The sequence below is a fragment of the Lithobates pipiens genome, unplaced genomic scaffold (assembly GCF_037356315.1).
Source record: "Lithobates pipiens isolate NorthernLeopardFrog02 unplaced genomic scaffold, aLitPip1_a1.2 Scaffold_140, whole genome shotgun sequence".
Classification (NCBI taxonomy): domain Eukaryota; kingdom Metazoa; phylum Chordata; class Amphibia; order Anura; family Ranidae; genus Lithobates; species Lithobates pipiens.
Window position 1 is genome coordinate 84,532 of NW_027507729.1, and position 22,292 is coordinate 106,823.

The 22,292-nt window shown below is 44.6% G+C and overlaps 1 protein-coding gene across 1 annotated transcript in view; it reads left to right on the forward strand.

Annotated features, from left to right (window-relative positions):
* Positions 1-11,138, forward strand: part of LOC143981380 (surfeit locus protein 1-like) — a 21,594-nt gene extending 10,456 nt beyond the window's left edge. The window contains exons 6-9 of the mRNA XM_077479196.1: positions 4,415-4,487; positions 4,766-4,928; positions 9,463-9,544; positions 10,379-11,138. Coding sequence (XP_077335322.1) covers positions 4,415-4,487; positions 4,766-4,928; positions 9,463-9,544; positions 10,379-10,445 — 385 coding nt within the window. The 3' untranslated portion in view covers positions 10,446-11,138. The remainder of the gene's footprint in view (positions 1-4,414; positions 4,488-4,765; positions 4,929-9,462; positions 9,545-10,378) is intronic.
* The last annotated feature ends 11,154 nt before the right edge of the window (positions 11,139-22,292 follow it).

Consider the following 22,292-nt stretch of genomic DNA (forward strand, 5'->3'; position numbering starts at 1 on the left):
GAAAGAAGTTTGTTTGAAATCTTTGGAAATGTATTAAAAATGGGAAAAAAATAAAATCACATGTACATAAGTACTCACAGCCTTTGCTCAATACTTTGTGGAAGCACCTTTGGCACCAATTACAGCCTTATCTTTTTGAGTATGATGCTACAAGCTTGGCACTCCTATTTTTGGGCAGTTTCTCCCATTCTTGTTTGAAAGCCCTCTCAAGCTCCATCAGGTTGGTGCACAGCCATTTTCAGATCTCTCCAGAGATGTTCAGTCAGGTTCAAGTCTGGGCTCTGGCTGGGCTACCCAAGGGCATTAACAAAGTTGTCCCACAGCCACTCCTTTCTTATATTGGCTGTGTTCTTAGGGTCGTTGTCCTGTTGGAAGATGAACCTTTGCCCCAGTCTGAGGTCCAGAGCGCTCTGGAGCAGGTTTTCATCAAGGATGTCTCTGTACATTGCTGCATTCATCTTTCCCTTGATCCCGACTAGTCTCCCAGTTCCTGCTGCTAAAAAAAAAAACATTCACACAGCATGATGCTGCCACCACCATGCTTCACTGTAGGGATGGTATTGGCCAGGTGATGAGCGGTGCCTGGTTTCCTCGACATTATGCTTGCCATTCAGGCCAAAGTGTTTAATCTTTGTTTCATCAGACCAGGGGATTTTGTTTCTCATGGTCTGTGAGTCCTTCAGGTGCTTTTTTTTTCTTGCAGGCTGTCTTGTGTCTTTTACTAAGGAGTGGCTTCCGTGTGGCCACTCTACCATACAGGCCTGATTGCTGGAGTGCTGCAGAGATGGTTGTTTATCGGGGAGGTTCCACAGAGAAATGCTGGAGCTCTGCCAGAGGGATCATTGGGTTCTTTATCACTTCTCTGACTAATGCGCTTCTCCCCCGATCGCTCATCGGCTATACCGCTGGCAAAGCGTCGCGGGCGGTTTTAACCCTTTTTCCCACCCCGCTAGCGGCCGCAGACCGCCGCTAAAATAGACGGCCGCACCGCCCCAGTGTGAAAGGGGCCTTTAATAAATTTGCAAATAAAATCTTTTTACGTTGCCATTATGGGGTATTGTTTGTAGACTTTTGAGGAAAATAATGAATTGAATCCATTTTGGAATAAGGCTGTGACATAACAAAATGTGGAAAAAGTCAAGCGCTGTGAATACTTTCCAGATGCACTATACATGGATCGGCCATAACATTATGACCACCCACCTAATCTTGAACAGGTCCACCTTTTGCTGCCAAAAGAGCCCTGACCCATGGAGGTATGATCACCACATTACCTCTGAAGGTATAAGGTATGGTGTGATATCTGGTAGCAAACCATAAGTAGCAAATCCTTTAAGCCCTATAAGTTATGAGGTGGAGCCTCCATAGATCTGACTTTTTTCAGCACATCCCACAGATGCTCAATTTGGTTGGGATAAGGAGAATTCTTTCATTGCTCCGTGTTCCAGTTCTGTTGCTCACATGCCCATAGTAGGCGCTTTTGGCTGTGGAAACAGGTCAGCATGGGCACTCTGACTGGTCTGCAGCAACGCAGCCTCATATACAACAAACTGCGATGCACTGTGTGTTCTGGCAACTTTTTATCCGAACCAGCATTATCTTTTTGTTAGCAAATTGAGCTACAGTAGCTCTTCTATTGGATCAGACTACACGGGCCATCCTTCACTCCCCACATGTATCAGCTAGCCTTGGCCGTCCATGACCCAATCGCTATCTCGCCAGTTTTCTTTCCTTGAACCTCATTTGGTAGGTCCTGGCCACTGCAGACCGGGAACAATCTCACAATGGCTGAGTTTCGCTGACCCAGTCATCTAGCAATTACAGTTTGACCCTCGTCAAAGTCACTCAAATCCTTACGTTTGCCTATTTTTTTTCTGCTTTTAACACTTCAGCTTCAGGGACAACATGTTCACTTGCTGCTTGATATCTCACCTACATTCAGATGCCGTTGTCACAAGTTGATCAATGTTATTCATATTTCACCTGTCGGTGGTCTTAATGTTTTGGTTGAATGGAGTATATGGGGTGGGGTTTATAGTATTAGGAATTTGGTTTTATACAGGGTGGAGGGTGTAGTAATGAGAATTTGATTATACGTGGGGAGGTATTGTAATAGGAATGTCATCATATATCGAGTGGAAGTATAGTGATGGAAATTTTGTATGTGGTGTGGAGGGTATAGTACTGGGGGAGTTTGGTTATAAAAGTGGCGAGATATAATTTGGTTACAAGTATTAATAGGGATATGGTTATAGTAATGGGGATTTGATTATATATGGGATGGGTGGCATAGTACCCAGAATATTGGTTATCTATGGGTTGTGGTTGCTATTTCTGAGGATACAGCTGTATATAGGATAGGAGAGTATAGTAATTAGGATCTGTTTGTATACTGGAAGAGTCATATTGTTATGCAAATTTGATTATATATGGGGAGGTGTAGTAATGGGATCGTATATGGTGTGGGGATATAGTACTGAGAATTCAGTTGTATATGTGATGGTTATGGGACTTTGGTTATATATAGGGTGGAGGTATAGCAAGGGGGGTTTGTTTTAGTTTATGGTGTGGAGAATATAGAACTGTACATTTGGTTTCATAAAGGATGGGAGGCTACAGTAGGGTTTGGGTATAATAATGACATTTAGATTATATATCAGGCATGTCCAAAGTCTGGCCCATGGGCCAATCACGGCCCGCGTTCCGGGTTTGGGATGGCCCGCCTGGTAATGTTGACATATTTATCTTTTGTGGCCCCCAACGAATCCCCGATCGCCATGGGCCAATCGCGGCCCGCGTTCCGGTTTCGGATGGCCCGCCTGGTAATGTTGACATATATATCTTTTGTGGCCCCCAACGAATCCCTGATCGCCGGGGGCCACAAAAGATAGATATGCTGGCTGCCATGGAGGGGGCGGGACGAGTGCCGTGGATACAGGAGTATTTCCTGTTTACACAGCATCCTGTGTAAAAGGAAGTCCAGTCTCCTGCGCTGCCATTGGACAACTGTTTTGCCCATCACAGGAGGCGGGACTTTCAATTAAAGAGGCCGTCGATAAAAACAGGAGTTTCTCCTGTATGTCTGTCGGCGCTCATCCTTTTTTTTTTTCTGAAACTTCCTTTTTAAAGTTTAAGGTGCGTGGTATAAGCCGATTAAATACAGTATATCCAAATAACACACCTGAGCTCATCTATTCACCACACACAGCACAAAGGCAAGAGAATTCTTGTTGGGCTGTGTATTAATGCTCGGACGAATACACTTAGACCGAATTTTAATGGTTTAAAGAATGTCAGACAAAATGGTCGGCCCTCAAGCATGTTCACTTTATCAAATCTGGCCCTCTTTGAAAAAAGTTTGGACACCCCTGTTATATGGAGTGGGGTTTAGCAGTAGTTTAAGCGTCGGCTTTCGGCCGCTGGCTGAGTGTTTTTAACCCCTGCTAGCAGCCAAATAAAGAGTTAAACGCGCCCGTGTTGCTGCTCTGCAGGCGCCTCGGCAGTGCTGCCTATAGATTTCCCCCCAAAAAACGCTGCTTGCAGGACTTTTCCTAATGTCCTGCAAGCGCACCGCCCAAGTATGAAAGCACTGGGGAGGCATGGAAGGCGCTTTACAGGTGCTATTTTTAGCGCTAAAGCACCTGAAAAACGCCTTCAGTGTGAAAGGGGTCTAAAGTAGTGGTTTTATAGGAAGTAGGGGTGTAGTAATGGAAATTGTGCTATATATGGGTTAAGGGTATTGTGTTAGGTATTTGACTATATATAGGGTGGCATTCGGGAATTGGGGTTTTGGTTATAATAATTGAATTGTTATGGTTCTAGAGAGGCACAGATTATTAATAGCTCTCCCATATTACAGCATTCAGGCAATGTTTGCACTCTTTAAATTTCTCCATGCAGTCACAAAATAACTCTGTGCAGCAAGGTGTATATATTAGGAGTATTTAACATTTTTAGATCTAGGATCTTGGTTAAATAAAATTGTATCAAAGGACAGGATAAAAATGTGACGCCTTTTCCTGATGTTTTCTGTAGCTTTCCTCTTATGGTGTTTTGGTGATGCCTGTCACCCAAGGCTCACAGGAAATGGGTTGAATGATGCTGGACGTCATTCAACCCTGAAGAAGACCGATGCTTGATCACTAGAGAAGACCCATGGGGCAGCGCTAGAGTATGGAGCAAATGAGCAAAGTTTTGTTTTTGTTTTTTCTAAGTTTTTTTTTTTTTTTTTTTTTTTTTTTACAAGGAATAGGGGGACCTAAAATATTACGATTAATAATGTTTTTAGCATAAGAGTGCTACAAATCCACGTGCATCATATTATTACAGCTACACGATTGTTTAACAGCTAACCTCTGATACACTGAGTTAGGAGTCAAGAGCTGTAAATATGTCTCCTCTTCTCTTTCTCCAGCATTACAATCCTGGTTAACCGAGGTTTTATTCCCAGAAAGAAGATTAATCCTGAGACACGGATAAAGGGGCAGGTGAGAAAAACAATATAAAATGCAGAAGGAAAGGACAAGTGAGTACAGTATAGTTTAGGGGGAAGTGACGGGAGTGGCGCACAGTATGCATTGAAGTACGAAAAGACAGGGAGAGCTTAGAGTATGAGTACAGTATACAATGTAGAAAGAAGATACTGGTGACATTTACACTAGACAATGAAGGAGGAAGGAAGAAGTACCTTTATACAATAAAGTTTTTTAATAGTGTATATACAGTGCAGGAGAATAGTGAGCTGCTGTCCTCTGTTTTCCTGTAGGTAGAAGGAGAAGTGGATTTAGTCGGTATTATGAGACATTCAGAGCAGCGCAAGCCATTTGTTCCGAAAAATGATCCTGAGAGAAACAGCTGGCATTACCGGGATGTGGAAGCCATGGCAAAACTGACTGGGGCAGAGCCGATATTTGTTGATGCCAGTCTTGGTAAGACTGACAAGATTTGATGTATGGCAATTAATCTGTGTTGTGTCATTACAGGAAATAAAGCCCTTCCCCTCCCCATTCTGGTAGCGGAGACACTGTACACTGATCACCGTTTATAAACCATTGTGGTGTTAAGAGAAACAGAGCACAATGGGTTCCATTTGCTAAAACTGAAAAGTGCATAATCTGTTACAGCTGTGCATGGTGGCCAATTAGCTTCTAATGCCGCGTACACACGGGCGGACTGTATGGCGTACTTAGTCCGTCGAAACACATTTCAGCGGACAGTCCGCTCGTGTGTGGGCTTCAGCGGACTTTTTCAGCGTGCAGTCCGGCGTACTAAGAATTTCGGATTTTTCGAAATTCTGTCCGTCATACTTTGGTTTCAGCGGACAATACGGTCGTCAGTATGCTAGTCGGACGGACTAAGAATGGCGCATGCCCAGAAAGGATTTACACGGCGGAAGGGTGCTTTGGTGTGTATTGGACTTCCTATTTCTAGTCCCGTTGTACGTGCTGTACACGTCATCGCGCAAGCTTTCGTCTGACTGTTTGGGTATCCGTGTGTGGTCAAGTCCGTTCAGTGGAAAGTACGACGGACTGTCCGTCGGATTGTATGACGGACTAAGTACGCCATACAGTCCGCTCGTGTGTACGCGGCATAAGTTTAGCTTGTTCAATTAAACTTCAACAAAAAAACTGGAAGCTGATTGGTTTTTATGCAGAGATGCACCAGGTTTTACACTCTCCAGTTTTAGTAAATCACCCCCATTGTGTACTTTCCAGCATGTTGTGATAAGACATATGTCTGTTTTAGTGGGGGTTTTTTTTGTTTTTATTGCTTTCGACCTCTTAAAGCAGGATTCCGCTGACCTATCATTTTTTTTTTTTTCGTTTGTCATGTAATTCTAGTACTCACTACTTGTAGTTTTATTCTCCCCGGCTTGCCGATTTCTTGCGCAAATGTAAGTTATAAAACTTCCTCCCGGCTGTTTCCATTTTGCTTGTGGGCATTTGAAGCCCACAAGCATTTAGTTCCAGGATGCGGTGAATGCTGTGCTCCCAGCATTCACCGCTCGATCCTGCGCATGCTCATTGACACCAGCGAGCAGCTCCGTAAGATTTCGGGTTGCCATCACAACGGGCGGCGTCGTCGGAAGTTCCTGCCCTGTTGTGATGGCAACCAAATAAATACTTGCCTGCCCACTTCTAAAATGGCTTTTTCGAACACGCCCTCGTCACGTGACCTGCGTCTTGGTTCCGAAATCTCACGAGATTTCGGCATGACGCCGTTCCCCACTGATTCCTGGGAAGACTCTAACAAAGCTCCCAGGGGGCTTTGCGAGGCCGGGGAAAGGCGATAAACACACCTACTCACCACGGGAGGAGAGCCCGGAAGTCAGGAAACTAATTACTACTAAAAGGTAATTACGGCATTATTATTTTTTTTTAAAGGTCATTTGAGCATCTATGGTCCTAAGAGAATTAAATTATATCAACTTGAAAAATTGAGTACAAGACCGCTTTAAGGAAATGTCTTTGCTCTGTTCTGGTGACCGTTGTACCTAGGTCTTCCTGTTGTGTCCTTAGAACAAACACTGCAAAAATATCTGACACAGATCCTTCATCCAAAACTGAAAACAATATCTTGGCTGATCTTCACTTTAAGGAAAGCTTTTTATACAACAATCCTTTATTAAGTATTATTAAAATAAATCCAGTTATCGTGGTGATTTGGATCTGGTCCATGTGTTCATTGCTTGAGTCACATACCTGTAGGCATAAGTTGACTTCATGGTATCATTATAATTGGATTATGTTAATTTGAAAAATGTGTTTTCACAACACAAAAATGTACCCTCACACATTTAATGACACCATGGTAATTGGATTAAGGTGACTGAGTTACTTGTGTGCTTATAAATGCAGGGGTATGTTCCCAAAATTAATTCAAAGTAAGGAAACTACATAGATAAGTGGTGGAACATCTTCAGCATTACAGAGAATGTGACTGGCTACTTCTAGCTATTATGTGTCCTGGATAAATGATAGTGTTACAGAAATACCTTGCAGATGCATCTTTTAAAAAGGATGTGAAGGCAATATTCTCATTGACTATCAGCACTATGAAAGATTGTTTCCTGTAAAGTTAGAATTAACCAGGCAGATTGGCTTCATGATGTCATTCTCTCCAGACCCACTTGGAAATCAGTAAGTTGTCCTTGTAATCAGGATGTGCTCCAGATCATTTTTTTTATGCCACAATCTATTGCATTTTTGGAAGTTTTGTGGGGACTGTGCATGTTTTACATTTGGAGTTATCATCCACTTTATTTCACCTGCTTAACCACTTTCAGACCGGACCAATTTGCTGGTCAAAGACCAGACCACTTTTTGCGATTCGGCACTGCGTCGCTTTAACTGACAATTGCGCAGTCGTGCGACGTGGCTCCCAAACAAAATTGACGTCCTTTTTTTCCCACAAATAGAGCTTTCTTTTGGTGGTATTTGATCACCCCTGCGGTTTTTATTTTTTGCGCTATAAACAAAAATAGAGCGACAATTGTGAAAAAAACGCATTATTTTTTACTTTTTGTTATAATAAATATCCCCCAAAAATATATAAAAAAACATTTTTTTCCCTCAGTTTAGGCCGATACGTATTCTTCTACATATTTTTGGTAAAAAATGCAATAAGCGATTATTGATTGGTTTGCGCAAAAGTTATAGCGTTTACAAAATAGGGATAGTTTTATAGCATTTTTATTAATAATTTTTTTTTTTTTTTTTACTAGTAATGGCGGCGATCAGCGATTTTTATTGTGACTGCGACATTGTGGGGGACCCATCGGACATTTTTGACACATTTTTTGGACCATTGTCATTTATACAGTAATCACTGCTATATAAATGCAGTGATTCCTGTGTAAATGACACTGGCAGTGAAGGGGTTAACCAGTGGGTGGCAGTGTAGGGGTTAAGTGTTCCTAGGGGTGTGTTACTAACTGTGGGGGGGTTGGGCTTTCATTTAGTGAACACTGATCTCTGCTCCAATCACATGGAGCAGAGATCAGCGTCACTAGTTGCTAGGCAGAATGAAGAAATGCTGTTTACAACGGCATTTCTTCATTTCGCCGCTCCGTGAGACGATCGCGGGGATGCCCGCGGCGATCGAGTCTGCGGGTCCAGCGACCGGACTCACGGAGGTCCCGACCAGCGCGGGAGCGCGCCGCCGGCGGCGCGCTCCCGATGGCAGGGCGGCAAATTTAAAGGGACGTAAATGTACGCCCATTTGCCTGCCCGTGCCATTCTGTCGACGTACATCGTCGCGCGCTGGTCGGCAAGTGGTTAATGTGGCTGTGATATTAAAGTGGTTGTTAAAAAAAAAAAAAAAGTTTGCGAAAAATAGCTTAATTTTTTAAATAAATAGGTGGAATAGAAAAATGCTACAAGTGTCAGAATTTTTATTTGACCTTCAAGCCAATTTATAACCATTAATGCTCTGTGCAAAGACATAAAAAAATGCAACAATCTTCTTCCAAAGTTCATTGGCAAACAGACACCTTTTTATTTTGTATGTGTAAGACCCCTTTCACACTGGAGGCGTTTTTCAGGCACTAAAGGACTAGAAATAGCGTGTGGAAAGTGCCTGAAAAACGCCTCGACTGCAGCCCCAGAGAGCTCTCACACTGGAGTGGTGCGCTTGCAGGACATTAGAAAAAGTCAGAATCTTTTGGAGCGGTTTAGGAGTGGTGAATACACCGCTAAACCACCCCCCACCCCTGCTGCCGAAGCGCCTGCAAAGCGCTTTTCCTAGAGCCCCATAAATAGGGAGAAAAAAACTAAATAAAAAAACAAAAAGCCAACCTTGTAAAGACTTAAAAACAAATACACTGTTTAAAACTACAGTGCAATAAGAAACTAACAGCCAGCCCCTGTATGTCAAGGTATAGTAAATACACAATTGTAGTATAGTTATTATTAAATTGTGAGGTCAATACAGTAGTAGAGTCCCAAACCGTATGATACCACTTTACTTGCACTTGTTTTACACTAGACTAGTGGACACTCCTCCACTAAGAGTTCTATCTTTGACTAGTTGAAAGGGAGTACCCAGCCAATTGGGGCTCTGCCTCTTTTGATTTGCATATTGTACGACCTCCTTGAGCCAGCAGCTATACCCATAGCAATGACTTACTGGGAAAAAAATGTTTGGGTACAAAAAGGTATTTTCTCCTTAAGGCCGGGTTCACACTGGTGCAATACAGTTTGGGCACAGTGCAATTGTATGAGTAATTCTGTTGACTTCTATTTAACCGTGCATTTTTATGAACGCGCATTAAAGTCCTGCATGCTGCAGAAAACGCATAGTGTAATAGTAGTCAATGGGATCCACTTAAAACCGTGTGTAGAAGGCACATACAGTAAAATTGCATTGCACCCAACAATTTTTAACATGGCCTAACAATATTCTATTTGTGTATAATGCAAAAGGGAAACTGTGCAATTAACTACTGTTTGCATATTATCACAGCCAACACAGTTCCTGGTGGACCCATTGGAGGACAGACGAGGGTAACATTGAGGAATGAGCACATGCAGTACATTGTTACATGGTAATTATATTTCCTTTTCTATTAAGGAAGCATGGAAAAATGAGCGCAGAATTCATGGAGTCAGTCAGCCCAGTATAGTTGCCGTAAAGAATAAAGCGTCCATTGGCAGTATCAGGTAAAGCATAATGGACTACTATGCATCGCATAGTAGTCCATTATGTGTCACTTACCTGACACAGGAGCCAGCGAAGTCACCGCTGTCCCCTGTAGTTCAGAACGTCCATCTTCTTGGTGGGTCTCGCTGCTCCGGCGCTGTGATTCGCCGGAGCAGCGATGACGTCACTCCCGTGCATGCGCACGGGAGCCGACACTCGCGGCATATCGCCGCAATCTGCGGCTTACCCAGTGCGCCTGCACGCCGCTGTCTACGGCGCATGCGCCATAGACAGCAGTGGCTGTCTTCAGGTAAATATCTCCTAAATCATATAGGTTTAGGAGATATTTCTTGGACCTACAGGTAAGCCTTAATCTAGGCTTACCTGTAGGTCAAAGTGGTTTGTAAGGGTTTACAACCACCTTAAAAAGTCAGGTCCCGGATATAAATCTGTAAAAGCACTGACAACTGAGAGTATGTTTTCTCCAGAACTGATAAAGCAGTAGTTTCTTAAGAACTACTGTACTGGTGCAGAACCCTGGCATCCAGCAAATGTAGCTTGTGTTCTAGCTATAATTGGAAAAGTGTCCCCCTGTCCCCCCCCCCATACCTTCTTAAACATCTGTCCATTGTATCAGAATAGAAAGGATTTTTCATCAGTAGCTTGTTATTAAAGACTTATTTTTTAATTTGAGGCCAGCCAAACTCATTTAATGTGCAATGATCCTTTTCTTTTACAGGTATGGTCTCTGTGCTGCCACTACATTCATGTGGTTCAAGAAATTCATACAGAAAGTTCCACTCTAGCTGATGAATATTCTAAAAACCACTTATAAATACAAGACCGTATGTGGCTGTGAACTGACATAGATCACTGATGTGTGGAATGGACAAGGACTGACTGTTGGAAGGTGGCAGAGAATACCACTATGAAAAAATTTCTGGACATTTTTGAATTATGTCTTCCGTCATTATTGAGATCTAACTGAATTGTGGTCATTTTGGGTTTCAGAAAACAGTAAACGGGTGTATGTATAAACATTGGTAAGGGACAATATCAACCTTTTATTTTTGCTGTGTGTGAAATGAGTGTGCCCAATTAAAAGGTGTACAGTTCAAAAGGTTTATGGTGGTAAAGACTGGAAAAGTGTACATACAGCATAGGGGTAAAGGGATGTGTAAATATGGCAGAGGGGTGGTGGGGGCAGAGTTTCCAATCATACATGTGGCAGTGGGAAACTGATAGTGGCAGAGACCTACAGTCTGTACTTATGGAAACAAGGTGATGGTGGTAAAGACCATCAGTGTTGTGTCCATAGGGCTGAGAGGTAAGAGACTGTCAGTGTGTGCATAGGGATGATGGGGATGAGTTACAATGTTTCCATCTTTTGCTTTTCTGTTTTATAAATTCTAACAGATAAAATCTAATTATAGGAAAAGTCTGTAACTAGCATTAACACAGCAGTTTTGAAATTAATCATTAAAATATAAAGAAACTAATTTGGTGGCATATATATTCAAATGGCCTCTAATTAGTCCTTGGCTGGCAGGCCCAGCAAATTCAACCCAAGAGATAGCTGTTTCATTCTAAACAAACCCTCAAAAGAACCCCATAATTTACTGTAGCAGGATCTGCAGATAATGCTTGCAATAGTACCAAAGTGAATGCATCCACAATCAAAGAGCGCACCAATCTTTTTTGCATGGGAGGTGTGCTAGGAACAAGCTTCTTCTGTCCAAAAAGAACATTAGGGCAAGACCACTGTTTGCCACTGACTAGGGATGAGCCGAACACCCCTTGGTTTGGTTCGCACCAGAACTTTCGAACGGACCGAAAATTCGTACGAACTTTAGAACCCCATTAAAGTCTATGGGACTCGAACCTTCGAAATCAAAAGTGCTAATTTTAATGGCCAATATGCAAGATATTGTCCTAAAAAGGGTTTGGGAACCCGACTCCTGCCCCAAGGGACATCGATCAATGCCAATTTTTTATTTATTTTTTTTAAACGGAGCACTGATTTTAACCACTTGCAGACCGGACCATTTTGCTGGTCAAAGACCAGACCACTTTTTGCGATTCGGCACTGCGTCGCTTTAACTGACAATTGCGCTGTCGTGCGACGTGACTCCCAAACAAAATTGACGTCCTTTTTTTGCCACAAATAGAGCTTTCTTTTGGTGGTATTTGATCACCCCTGCGGTTTTTGTTATAGAATAGAGCGACAATTTTGAAAAAAAACGCATTATTTTTTACTTTTTGTTATAGTAAATATCCCCCAAAAATATATAAAAAAAACATTTTTTTTCCCTCAGTTTAGGCCGATACGTATTCTTCTACATATTTTTGGTTAAAAAAATCGCAATAAGCGATTATTGATTGGTTTGCGCAAAAGTTATACCGTTTACAAAATAGGGATAGTTTTATAGCATTTTTATTAATAATTTTTTTATTATTTTTTTTTTTTTACCAGTAATGGCGGCGATCAGCGATTTTTATTGTGACTGCGACATTGTGGGGGACCCATCGGACATTTTTGACACATTTTTGGGACCATTGTCATTTATACAGTAATCACTGCTATATAAATGCAGTGATTCCTGTGTAAATGACACTGGCAGTGAAGGGGTTAACCAGTGGGTGGCAGTGTAGGGGTTAAGTGTTCCTAGTCATGTGTTACTAACTGTGGGGGGGTTGGGCTTTCATTTAGTGAACACTGATCTCTGCTCCAATCACATGGAGCAGAGATCAGCGTCACTAGTTGCTAGGCAGAATGGAGAAATGCTGTTTACACGGCATTTCCTCCATTCAGCCGTCCCGTGAGACGATCGCGGGGATGCCCGCGGCGATCGAGTTCCGCGGGTCCCACGACCGGACTCACGGGGGTCCCGACCATATATATATAAAAATATATATATATCGTGCCTGGGGGGGGGGGGGTGTCTATAGTATGCCTGTGAAGTGCCACGTGTTTACCGTGTTTAGAACAGTCCCTGCACAAAATGACATTTAATGGGGAAAAAAGTCATTTAAAACTGCTTGCGGTTTTAATGTCATGTCTGGTTCCGGCAATACGGATGAAAATCATTGAGAAAAATGGCATGGGTAGCCCCCCCTGCCCATTACCAGCCCTTTGGGTCTTGTACGGATATTAAGGGGAACCCCGTACCCAAATTTAAAAAAAAAAGGCGTGGGGCCCCCAGGCCCTATATACTCAGAACAGCAGTATACAGGCGGTGCAAACAAGACAGGGACTGTGTAGGTTTGTTGTGTTAAAGCGGGAGTCCGCCGGGACTCCGCGTTTTTTTTTTTTTTTTTTAAAGTCAGCAGCTGCAAATACTGCAGCTGCTGACTTTTAAAATAGTGACACTTACCTGTCCAGCGCGCCCGCGATGTCGGCACCCGAAGCCGATCTCTAGATCGTCACTCGAGTGCTGCCGCCGCCATCTTGGGTATGGGAATCAGGAAATGGAGCCTTTCGGCTTCATTTCCCGGTTCCCTACTGCGCATGCGCGAGCCGCTGCCTCTGGGATCTGTGTGTTTCCCAGCAGGCAGCGGGGCACTTGCGGAAGGGGGCGGGCACTTGCGGAAAGGGGCGTAATCTACGCCCCTTTCCGCAGAGAGCTAGCCCGGAAGTGGGTGCAGTTACCTGGATTATCCAGGTAACTGCACCCCCCTCCCCCCTGAAAGGTGCCAATTGTGGCGCCGGAGGGAGGGAGGATTCCGATGAGGGGAAGGTCCATTTTAGGGTGGACCTCCGCTTTAAGTAGAATCTGTTTGTAATTTTGAACTGGTACATTTTTAAAGTGTAGCTCCAGTCAAAAAATCTATTTTTAAGCTTTTTGGAAAACATAGGGAAGGGTTATCACCCCTGTTTTTTCATCTTAATTTTTTCAAATTTTTTCCAAACAAGCTGCGCTATAATGATTCAAAACACTGTGTGAAACAAGTAAATAAATAAATAAAAAAAATGAATTAAAAAATACAGACAAAGGAATCTATATATAAATGTTCAAATATTAGTCCATTTCCCAGTCAACAGTAATTCTGCTTGTCATCTCCACCGTGTTTTATCACACCGCACCAATGAAAAGAAGTGTCATCAGAGTTGCAGAGAAAGGCTTTCCACCACCAACAATACTGACGCTTACCAGCTATACTGATCCCATCTCAGAGATCAAATGTCGCCACTATTAAATCACTCCCTCTGAACATGGACTGCATGGAGGATGTATCTCTTTAAGCGCTCTGTTCAAGTGGTTGGTATATTCCTACGGCCACACCGCTCATTGCCCAGCACATGCATAAACAAGAGGAATTAAGGTGCAGCACGTCCCTACTAAAGATCTGGTAACTGACTGAAAAGTCAGCCCAGTTCTCTAGGAACACAAAACCCTTTTTTTAGGATGCTCCACCTTCCATTACTTTGTCATTGGTACCAACGTGTACCATGACAGCTGGGTCCTCCCCAGCCCCACCCAATAATCTGTCCATCTGATCTACATTGTGTCGCACCCGAGCGCCCAGTAAACAACATACGGTATTACCCTATCTGTCCTTCTAATAATTGAGTTTCCTACCACCAGTACCTGTCTAACCTTGCCTGTGTTATTGGCCCCTTCCTTACTAGAGCAGTCATTCCCCTGGCAGCTAAGGGAGGGTGCCTGCTCCAGCACTGCCACCCCTGAGCTGATATCCCCAACATCATGCAACTTGGCATATTTGTTGTGGTGTATCAACTCAGGACTAGCCTCCCTAGCACTCTTCCTTCTGCCTCCATGTCAACACCCCCCCCCCCCCCCCCATATTAGCGCTTGCCAGAACCTGCTGTGTAAGGTCCAAACTTCTTTCCATGTGGGGGCGTGTCCAGCTGCGTGCATGTAAGCAGTTTCTTCTCCGAGCTCCTTCTCTGGCCCGGTAATGACCCTTGCCCCCACAATTAAGACACAAGCCGCCCAGAGTTCTGCTTCTAGCACGTTCTTCTGGGGTTAGTCTGGTCCGGCCCAGCTGCATGGGTTCCTCAGCAGGCAGAGGATGCTCCACAATGACCTCTCCTGGAAACTAATGTCAATCTGATTGCATAAGGAAATTACATTGTCCAGACTAGCAGGGATAGCTCTTCCTGCTAATTCGTCCTTCACTTGGTCAGAGAGGCCATGTAAAAAAGTTGCAACCAGGGCCTCATTGTTCCAGCTAAATTCAGCTGTGAGGATGCGGAACTGAAGTGCATATTGTCCCACTGAACAAGATTCTTGGCGAAGGCGTAAAAAGGCACTAGCCGCAGAAGAAACCCGGGCTGGCTCCTCGAAGATATTACAAAAGGGCTTCAAGAAGTCGGACAGGTTGGAAACCACGGATCATTCTTCTCCCACAGGGGGGCAGCCCAGGCTAAAGCTTCACCGGAGAGGAGGGAAATGATATAGGCTACCTTTGCCCGATCAGACAAAGTTTTAAGGCTGGAGCTCAAAATGAATGGTGCATTGGCTGAAGAAGCCCCTGCAGGCCTTGGAGTCCCCAGAGAAACGGGACGGAGCTGGCAGTAATAATGCGTGGATGCAACTGGTGCGATAGGTGCAGCTGGTGACTGTACTTGAGGCTGCAGGTTCGGGGTTCCCAAGGAAGCCTGCAGCTGCTTGAAGCAGGAAGCCAGATCTTGAAGGAATTGCATCATCTGAGTCTGATTAGATTCCTGGGTCTTGAGTCTGCGAACTATGCCCTGCAAAGGATCGACTGCAGGAAGCGGCATGTCAGCCAGGTCCATGGCTGATCAAACTGTCAGGTCACCTTGAGGCCAGGTGACTCATGCACACCGTTGGGATCAGGAGTGCATTGCAAAGTAGTGGACCCTACGGCTGACTGCTGCAGACGGAAGTCAAGGTGATAAGGAAGGCAGGGCCGCCAGTACAACAAGATGGATCCCACCGGGGTTAGAGCGTAAGATTCCCTAGGGCATGGAGTCTAAGAGCCAGCAGGTGTTCACCAGAGCCTCTAGTGGTGAGGCTGGACTGGGCTGCAACTGGCTCCAGGTCGCAACCCCCAGGGTCCCCCAGCTCACACCCACAGTAGGCAACAGGAGGATAGGGTTAGTAAGGGAATAAGCCAAGGTCGGGGTCACAAGCAGACAAGGACAGCAGAGTTCACGCCAAAGGTTCAGGGTCACAGGCAAACAGGGCTAGTCGAGGAGACGCCAAAATCGGTAACGGAAACAAATGAAGAGCACACAGCAGGTAACAGGAACCCAAACACACAAAGGTTGATCAGCAGGGTTGGCCTGCAGTGCACAGGTTAATATAGAGTTCCCTGATAGGAGCTAGGGTGGAGCCATGCCAGAGGAGGGATTATAAAAGCAGTCAGGTGATAGTTGGCTGGTCTCTAGAGATGAACACATTCAGACAGGTAAGCAGACAAACTATTGCATAACCATGACACGTGGTGGTAGTGTCATGACGTGAGCATGTATGGCTGCCAATTGAACTGGTTCTCTTGTATTTATTGATTATGTGACTGCTGACAAAAGCAGCAGGATGAATTCTGAAGTGTTTTGGGCAATATCTGCTCATATTCAGCAAAATACTTCAGAACTCATTGGACGGCGCTTCACAGTGCAGATGGACAATGACCCGAAGCATACTGCGAAAGCAACCAAAGAGTTAAAGGGAAAGAAGTGGAATGTTATGCAATAATTGGATAAAACTGAAGGGAAAATGCCCCAAGAACAATCAGGAACTGAAGACAGTTGCAGTAGAATCCCGGCAGAGCATCACCAGGGTTGAAACCCAGCGTCTGGGGATGTCTATGCGTTCCAGACTTCAGACTGTAATTAACTGCAAAGGATTTGCAACCAAGTATTAAAAAGTGAAAGTTTGATGGGTGATTGTTAACCTGTCCCATTACCTTTTGGTCCCTTAAAAAGTGGGAGGCACATATACAAACGTTCACCTGATTTGGATGTAAATACCCCCAAATTAAAGCTGAAAGTCTGCAGTTAAAGCACATCTTGTTACTTTCATTTCAAATCCATTGTGGTGGTGCACAGAGCCAAAAAGATTAGAATTGTGTTGATGTCCCAATATTTATGGACCTGACTGTATGTATTTTGGCATGCCCCAGTGTATTTATGTAGGAAGCTTTTTAGAGAAATCAACACCCTACCTACAACCTTCCTATGGCCCTCTCGTTCCCCTAGAATCTCCTTCAAAACACTACAACTCCCGGTGCAGAGAGGGGGGCTAGCGCTACCCGATCTCCAGGCCTATTACTGGGCCAGGGGACATGTATCAATGCAAAAAAGGTAGTTTTTTCAGAAGCAGTGATTTTAAGAATGCTTAAAGTGAAAAAATAAAACTGAAATATTCCTTTATTGGGGGGGGGGGGGGGGGGGGGTCCCCTTAGTCTGACTGTAAAGTAGTGCATTTTCCCCAGGTCTAGAAAAGAATCACAGCAAAATATTTCAAAAGGAAAATTTTTCATCTCAAATTGCTTATGGCTGTAATGTATTGCCCGATCCCGGCAATATACATTAGAATGGTGTGGGGGTCCTTAAATTGCGTAGAGGGTTCTTTACTGTAAGAGCAGCAAGGATGTGGTATTCCCTTCCACTGGTGGGGTTCATCAATAGTTTAAAAAAAAAAAAACTATTAGATAAGCACCTGAACGACCACAACATACAGGGATATACAAGGTAATACTAACATATAATCACATACATAGAATGGACTTGTGGCTTTTTTTTTTTTTTTTTATACCTCACTTACTATATATCTATGTAACTTATGCAGTCAGAGACTTCAGGCCTCTCCTCTTGCCTTGTCTCCTAACGCCCTCTTGTGGTTCAATGGCGATTTGGCTGAACCTACTTATTTACCTGATGTACACCGCTGGGCCCGTGTTGGCCTGAAGTATGCACATCAGCTATTTTCTGAAGGGATGTTTAAATCTTTTACAACCTTGGGTCCAACTGTGTTTCAGTAAAGACATGCTGAAGGTCTCTCTCCTATTCCCTTATGTAAACAGGTTTCCCCCCAGCTCTCCAATGACTGTAGTAATTCATACAGCACAGATATAGTATGTGGAATAACAGAGGTAGACATACAGATCCACTCAAAGGGGGACACTATGGTAGGGGATCGAACACTTTGGGATGGGTTATGAACAAAGTGTTGGAGCTGTCTTTAGCGCTATTCATTCATGGAGAAAGACCCATGTTGTATTCTCAATGTGGCCAGTGGCAATAAACCCTGGTCTTGATTAAATCTGCCACACCATGTCTCTCCATCGGCCAACCAAGCCCTGAAAAAGGAGGGATGTTCCCCAATGGAGCCAGGGGGGAAATCAAAGGGGAAAGTTGTCCCTTCCCATTCAAGGCATCCCAAGTTGTCGGGACATGGATGGTCCTTGGGAGAGGCCAGTGCGGAGAGTTCGGCCATATTAAAGCGAGAAATCGAGAGGTCTGAGACATAGAACAGTATATCAGCCGCATAAGCAGATAACTTATGTCCCGTTGGCCTTACCGCGAAACCTTTAATGGCACTGTTAAGGTGTATCTTGTTAAGCAGTGGCTGGAGGGTTAAAGCGAAAATGAGGGGGGACAAAGGGCACCCCTGTCACGTCCCGTTGCGAATAATGAGTCCGATAACAGCCCATTCACTTTCGCATCTGGGGAACTGTAAAGGGAGGATATCCATGACAGCATGTTAGGACCCAGACCAAGTCTGGCCAACACCGTCCGTAGGTAAGTCCAATCCACCCTGTCAAACGCCTTCTCTGCATCTGTGGAAAGCAAAAGACAGGGAGGGCACGTAGCTTATGATTCAACCCAATGAATTAACTGGATCACTCTATTAGAGTTTTCCCTGACCTCTCCTTCTGCAATGAACCCCGTTTGATCAAGGTGTATGACCGTTGGAAGGATCAGTTTAAAACAGTTGGCCAAAATTTTTGCCAAATTTGTTAATATCGGTATTCAAAAGCAAAATCAGCCTATAATTCCCAGGAGACCGTGTGGTCTTTACCTTCCTTGGGGAGAACTGTAATGTGGGCCGTCAAAGCCTCCTTGGGCATCGCAGTACCCAATGCCAAAGCATTGAAATAGGCACACATGTGGGGCTGAAGAGTAGTGATGGAAACTTCCTATAATAGGCGTTCATGATGCCGCCAGGGCTCTTTCTTTAATGACTGATCTTTAATGACTGCCTCAATTTATGGCAGGGAGATAGGGGTGTCCAGCTGGTTGCTAATTGGGGTAGTGAGCTGCAGGAATTTGGCTTCCTCCAAATATTGCAGGTTATGTGGAACCAGGCAGAGTATCAGGGAGATGGTATAGCTGGGTGTAGTGGTCCCTAAAAGCGTTAGCTATTTTCGATGAATGTACCACAGAAGGGCCCGCTGCGGTGGTGAGCTTATGAACATGACCCCGAGTCATGTTGACGTTTGAGAGCTTGTGCAGTCTCCCACATTTGTTCCCAAATTCATAGAATTTGTGGGAAGAATGGCACAGTCGTGCCTGAATCCGAACATCAAGCAAAGTGGCCAGTTCCTGCCCATGATACTCTTGCTTGCGGAACAATAAGAAAAGCTCCCCCCACTTTCATAAGTTTTACCATGCCCACATTTGCAGTGGTGCGCTATGCAAGGTTACTTCCTTCCTCAAGTGTCCCTCATTCTGAAGTTCAAAAGTTGGGAGCTCTGCAATGTCACCATTGGGGTTTTCCTGTCTTGTATAGGCAGCGTGTCGCTCTCCTGGCTTTGTGTTCAGTCTGAGAGCAGCGGTGGATGATGTCACAGAGGGCAGGGAGGTAGGCGGTGTGGGGTAGCAACTGCCAGTGACCAAGCAGCAGCTTAAACAGTCTTAGAACCTCCGGACAGAAGAGGTATAAAGTTCTGACTTAATACTTGTATTTGAAGTCAGTTCTAATCTGTTATTTAACACCATGTTGTATGTCAGTTTGATGCAATGTTTTATCCAAATGGAATGCATATGTTTTGGGCTCTGTAATGTCTAATATATTTCATATATTTTTTTTTAATTTGAGATTAAAAAAAAAAAACAGTCTTAGAGCCGGCAGAAGAATTGGTTTCTCTCCTCTCTCTGCGGTCCTGCCAGTTTTCTCTTGTGTGGTAAAGACTTGTTGCTGTTTGCTCCCCTGCTGTGCTGTGTGTTCCCGGAGTTAGTCTGCTTGGTTTTGTCTCAGATTCTGTGTGTCCTGTCTGCCTCTGGAAGGCCGTCTGACCTGACCTGCTGCTGCTTAAATAATTCGATTAAAGCGTATGGGTCTTAAAGTGGTTGTAAACCCTTAAAAACCACTTTGACCTACATGTAAGCCTAGATTAAGGCTAACCTGTAGGTCCAAGAAATATCTCCTAGACCTACACGGTTTAGGAGATATTTACAAAAAGACAGCCAACGGAGTTAGACGATGCACTTGGTTTTGTCGCAGGTGCACCGGGCAGGCCGCAGATCGCGGCGACATGCCGCTCGTGTCGGCTCCCGTGCGCATGCGCGGGAGTGACGTCATCGCGGCTCCAGCGAATCACAGCGCCGGAGCAGCGAGAACCGGAAGCCACTCCGGGATACATGGCAGCGGCGAACATGAAGACGGAGGACCGCTTCGGGGGCTTCGTTCTCAGGTAAGTTATGCTATGCATACTAGCTCATAATGCCTTTGCCTTGCAGGTTGCCTTTTTTTTTTTTTTTTTTTACTGCCTTTACTTCCTCTTTAAAGAGACAAGGTACCTGTTTGTTTTTCTTGGTGACAGAATTATGTTTTTTTTCCATATTTCTTTGCACATATGAGCTCAACACACCTGTCAGTGGCACAGAAGATTAACAAAGGTACTGGGGGGGCTTGGGACATATCTTCAAAAGAGTGCTCAAGGAATTCATTATGGTATTTTGCATGATTTTAGGAGCAGAAGCCCTAAACGCAAATACCCCAGCTCTAGACATTTTTACATTTGGCGCTTGAGGTTGGTCTGGTATACAAGTCCATTGAATAAATGCTTCATGCAGGCCGTAATCCATATAGGACCACCAAAGAAATTCTTGTTCCCTTCATGGGACCTAGGCTTGGTTCTGAAAGCGCTCATACAGGCATCCTTTGCTCCAATAGCTTAATTTCCATTGCGGTCCCTAGTGGTAAAACTAGTTCCTCTGACAGCAGTTGCTTCAGACAGAAGGATGTTGGAGGTTGCAGCACTTTCCTGCAAAGATCCCTGTTGTGTCTTTTTTAATGATACTATGTGCATCTCCAAGTGGTATCCAGTTTCCAGGAAAACCAGAGGACAGTCCCTCCAAGCATTCACATAGAGTTACTGAGTATACAGCAGAGGTCTCAAACTGGTGGCCCTCCAGCTGTTGAAAAACTACAAGTCCCATGAGGCATTGCAAGGCTGACAGTTAAGCGCAAGACTCCCAAAGGCAATGGCATGATGGGACTTGTAGTTTCACAACATCTGGAGGGCCACCAGTTTGAGACCCCTGGTATACAGCATGAAGACACCGTGTACATGTGAAGATCAAAGACATGAGGAAAGTGGACAATCCTTTTCATTTTGCTGCTCAAGAACAGGGGTGACAGCCTTTGGGGCAATTATGCCAGGATGAAGAGTATATGAGAGCCAGGGCTGGACTGGGACAGAAATTTGGCCCTGGACTTCATCCAGACCGGCCCACTTACATTGTGAGAATCCCATCAGCACTCCCTTACATCAGAGTGTCCCATCAGCAGCCCCCTTACAACAGAGTGTCCCATCAGCACCCCTTACATCAGAGTGTCCCATCAGCACCCCTTACATCAGAGTGTCCCATCAGCACCCCTTACATCAGAGTGTCCCATCAGCACCCCCTTACAACAGAGTGTCCCATCAGCACCCCTTACATCAGAGTGTCCCATCAGCACCCCTTACATCAGAGTGTCCTGTCAGCACCCCCTTACATCAGAGTGTCCCATCAGCACCCCCTTACAACAGAGTGTCCCATCAGAACCCCTTACATCAGAGTGTCCTATTACCAGCCCCCTTACATCAGAGTGTCCTATCAGCACTCCCTTACATCAGAGTGTCCTATCAACACCCCCTTACATCAGAGTGTCCTGTTACCAGCCCCCTTACATCAGAGTGTCCTATCAGCACTCCCTTACATCAGAGTGTCCTATCAACACCCCCTTACATCAGAGTGTCCTGTTACCAGCCCCCTTACATCAGAGTGTCCTATCAGCAGCCCCCTTACATCAGAGTGACCCATCACCAGCCCCCCTTACATCAGAGTGTCCCATCACCAGCCCCCTTACATCAGAGTGTCCCATCACCAGCCCCCTTACATCAGAGTGGCCCACTGAGCCATCGGCCCACCGGGAAACTCCCGGTAGTCCCAATGGCCAGTACATGCCTGATGAGAGCCCGTCATTCATTCAACTTTACAAGCTAGGCCTGCAGTCAGCAAGTTCTGCAAAGTTTTGAACGAGACATATAAATAATTTTTGTCTTTGGCAGCTTTTCTGCGATTGTCAATGTTTCTTTTCATGTGTTATCTCCCACCTATTTATTCAGGTAGTTAAATCTCATTGTGTGCTGATGTGAGGTATGGCCAGGAATACGGAAAATTGTTATCAAATACTTATCATAATTTTCCTTTCCTGGCCTAGCCTCACGTCAGC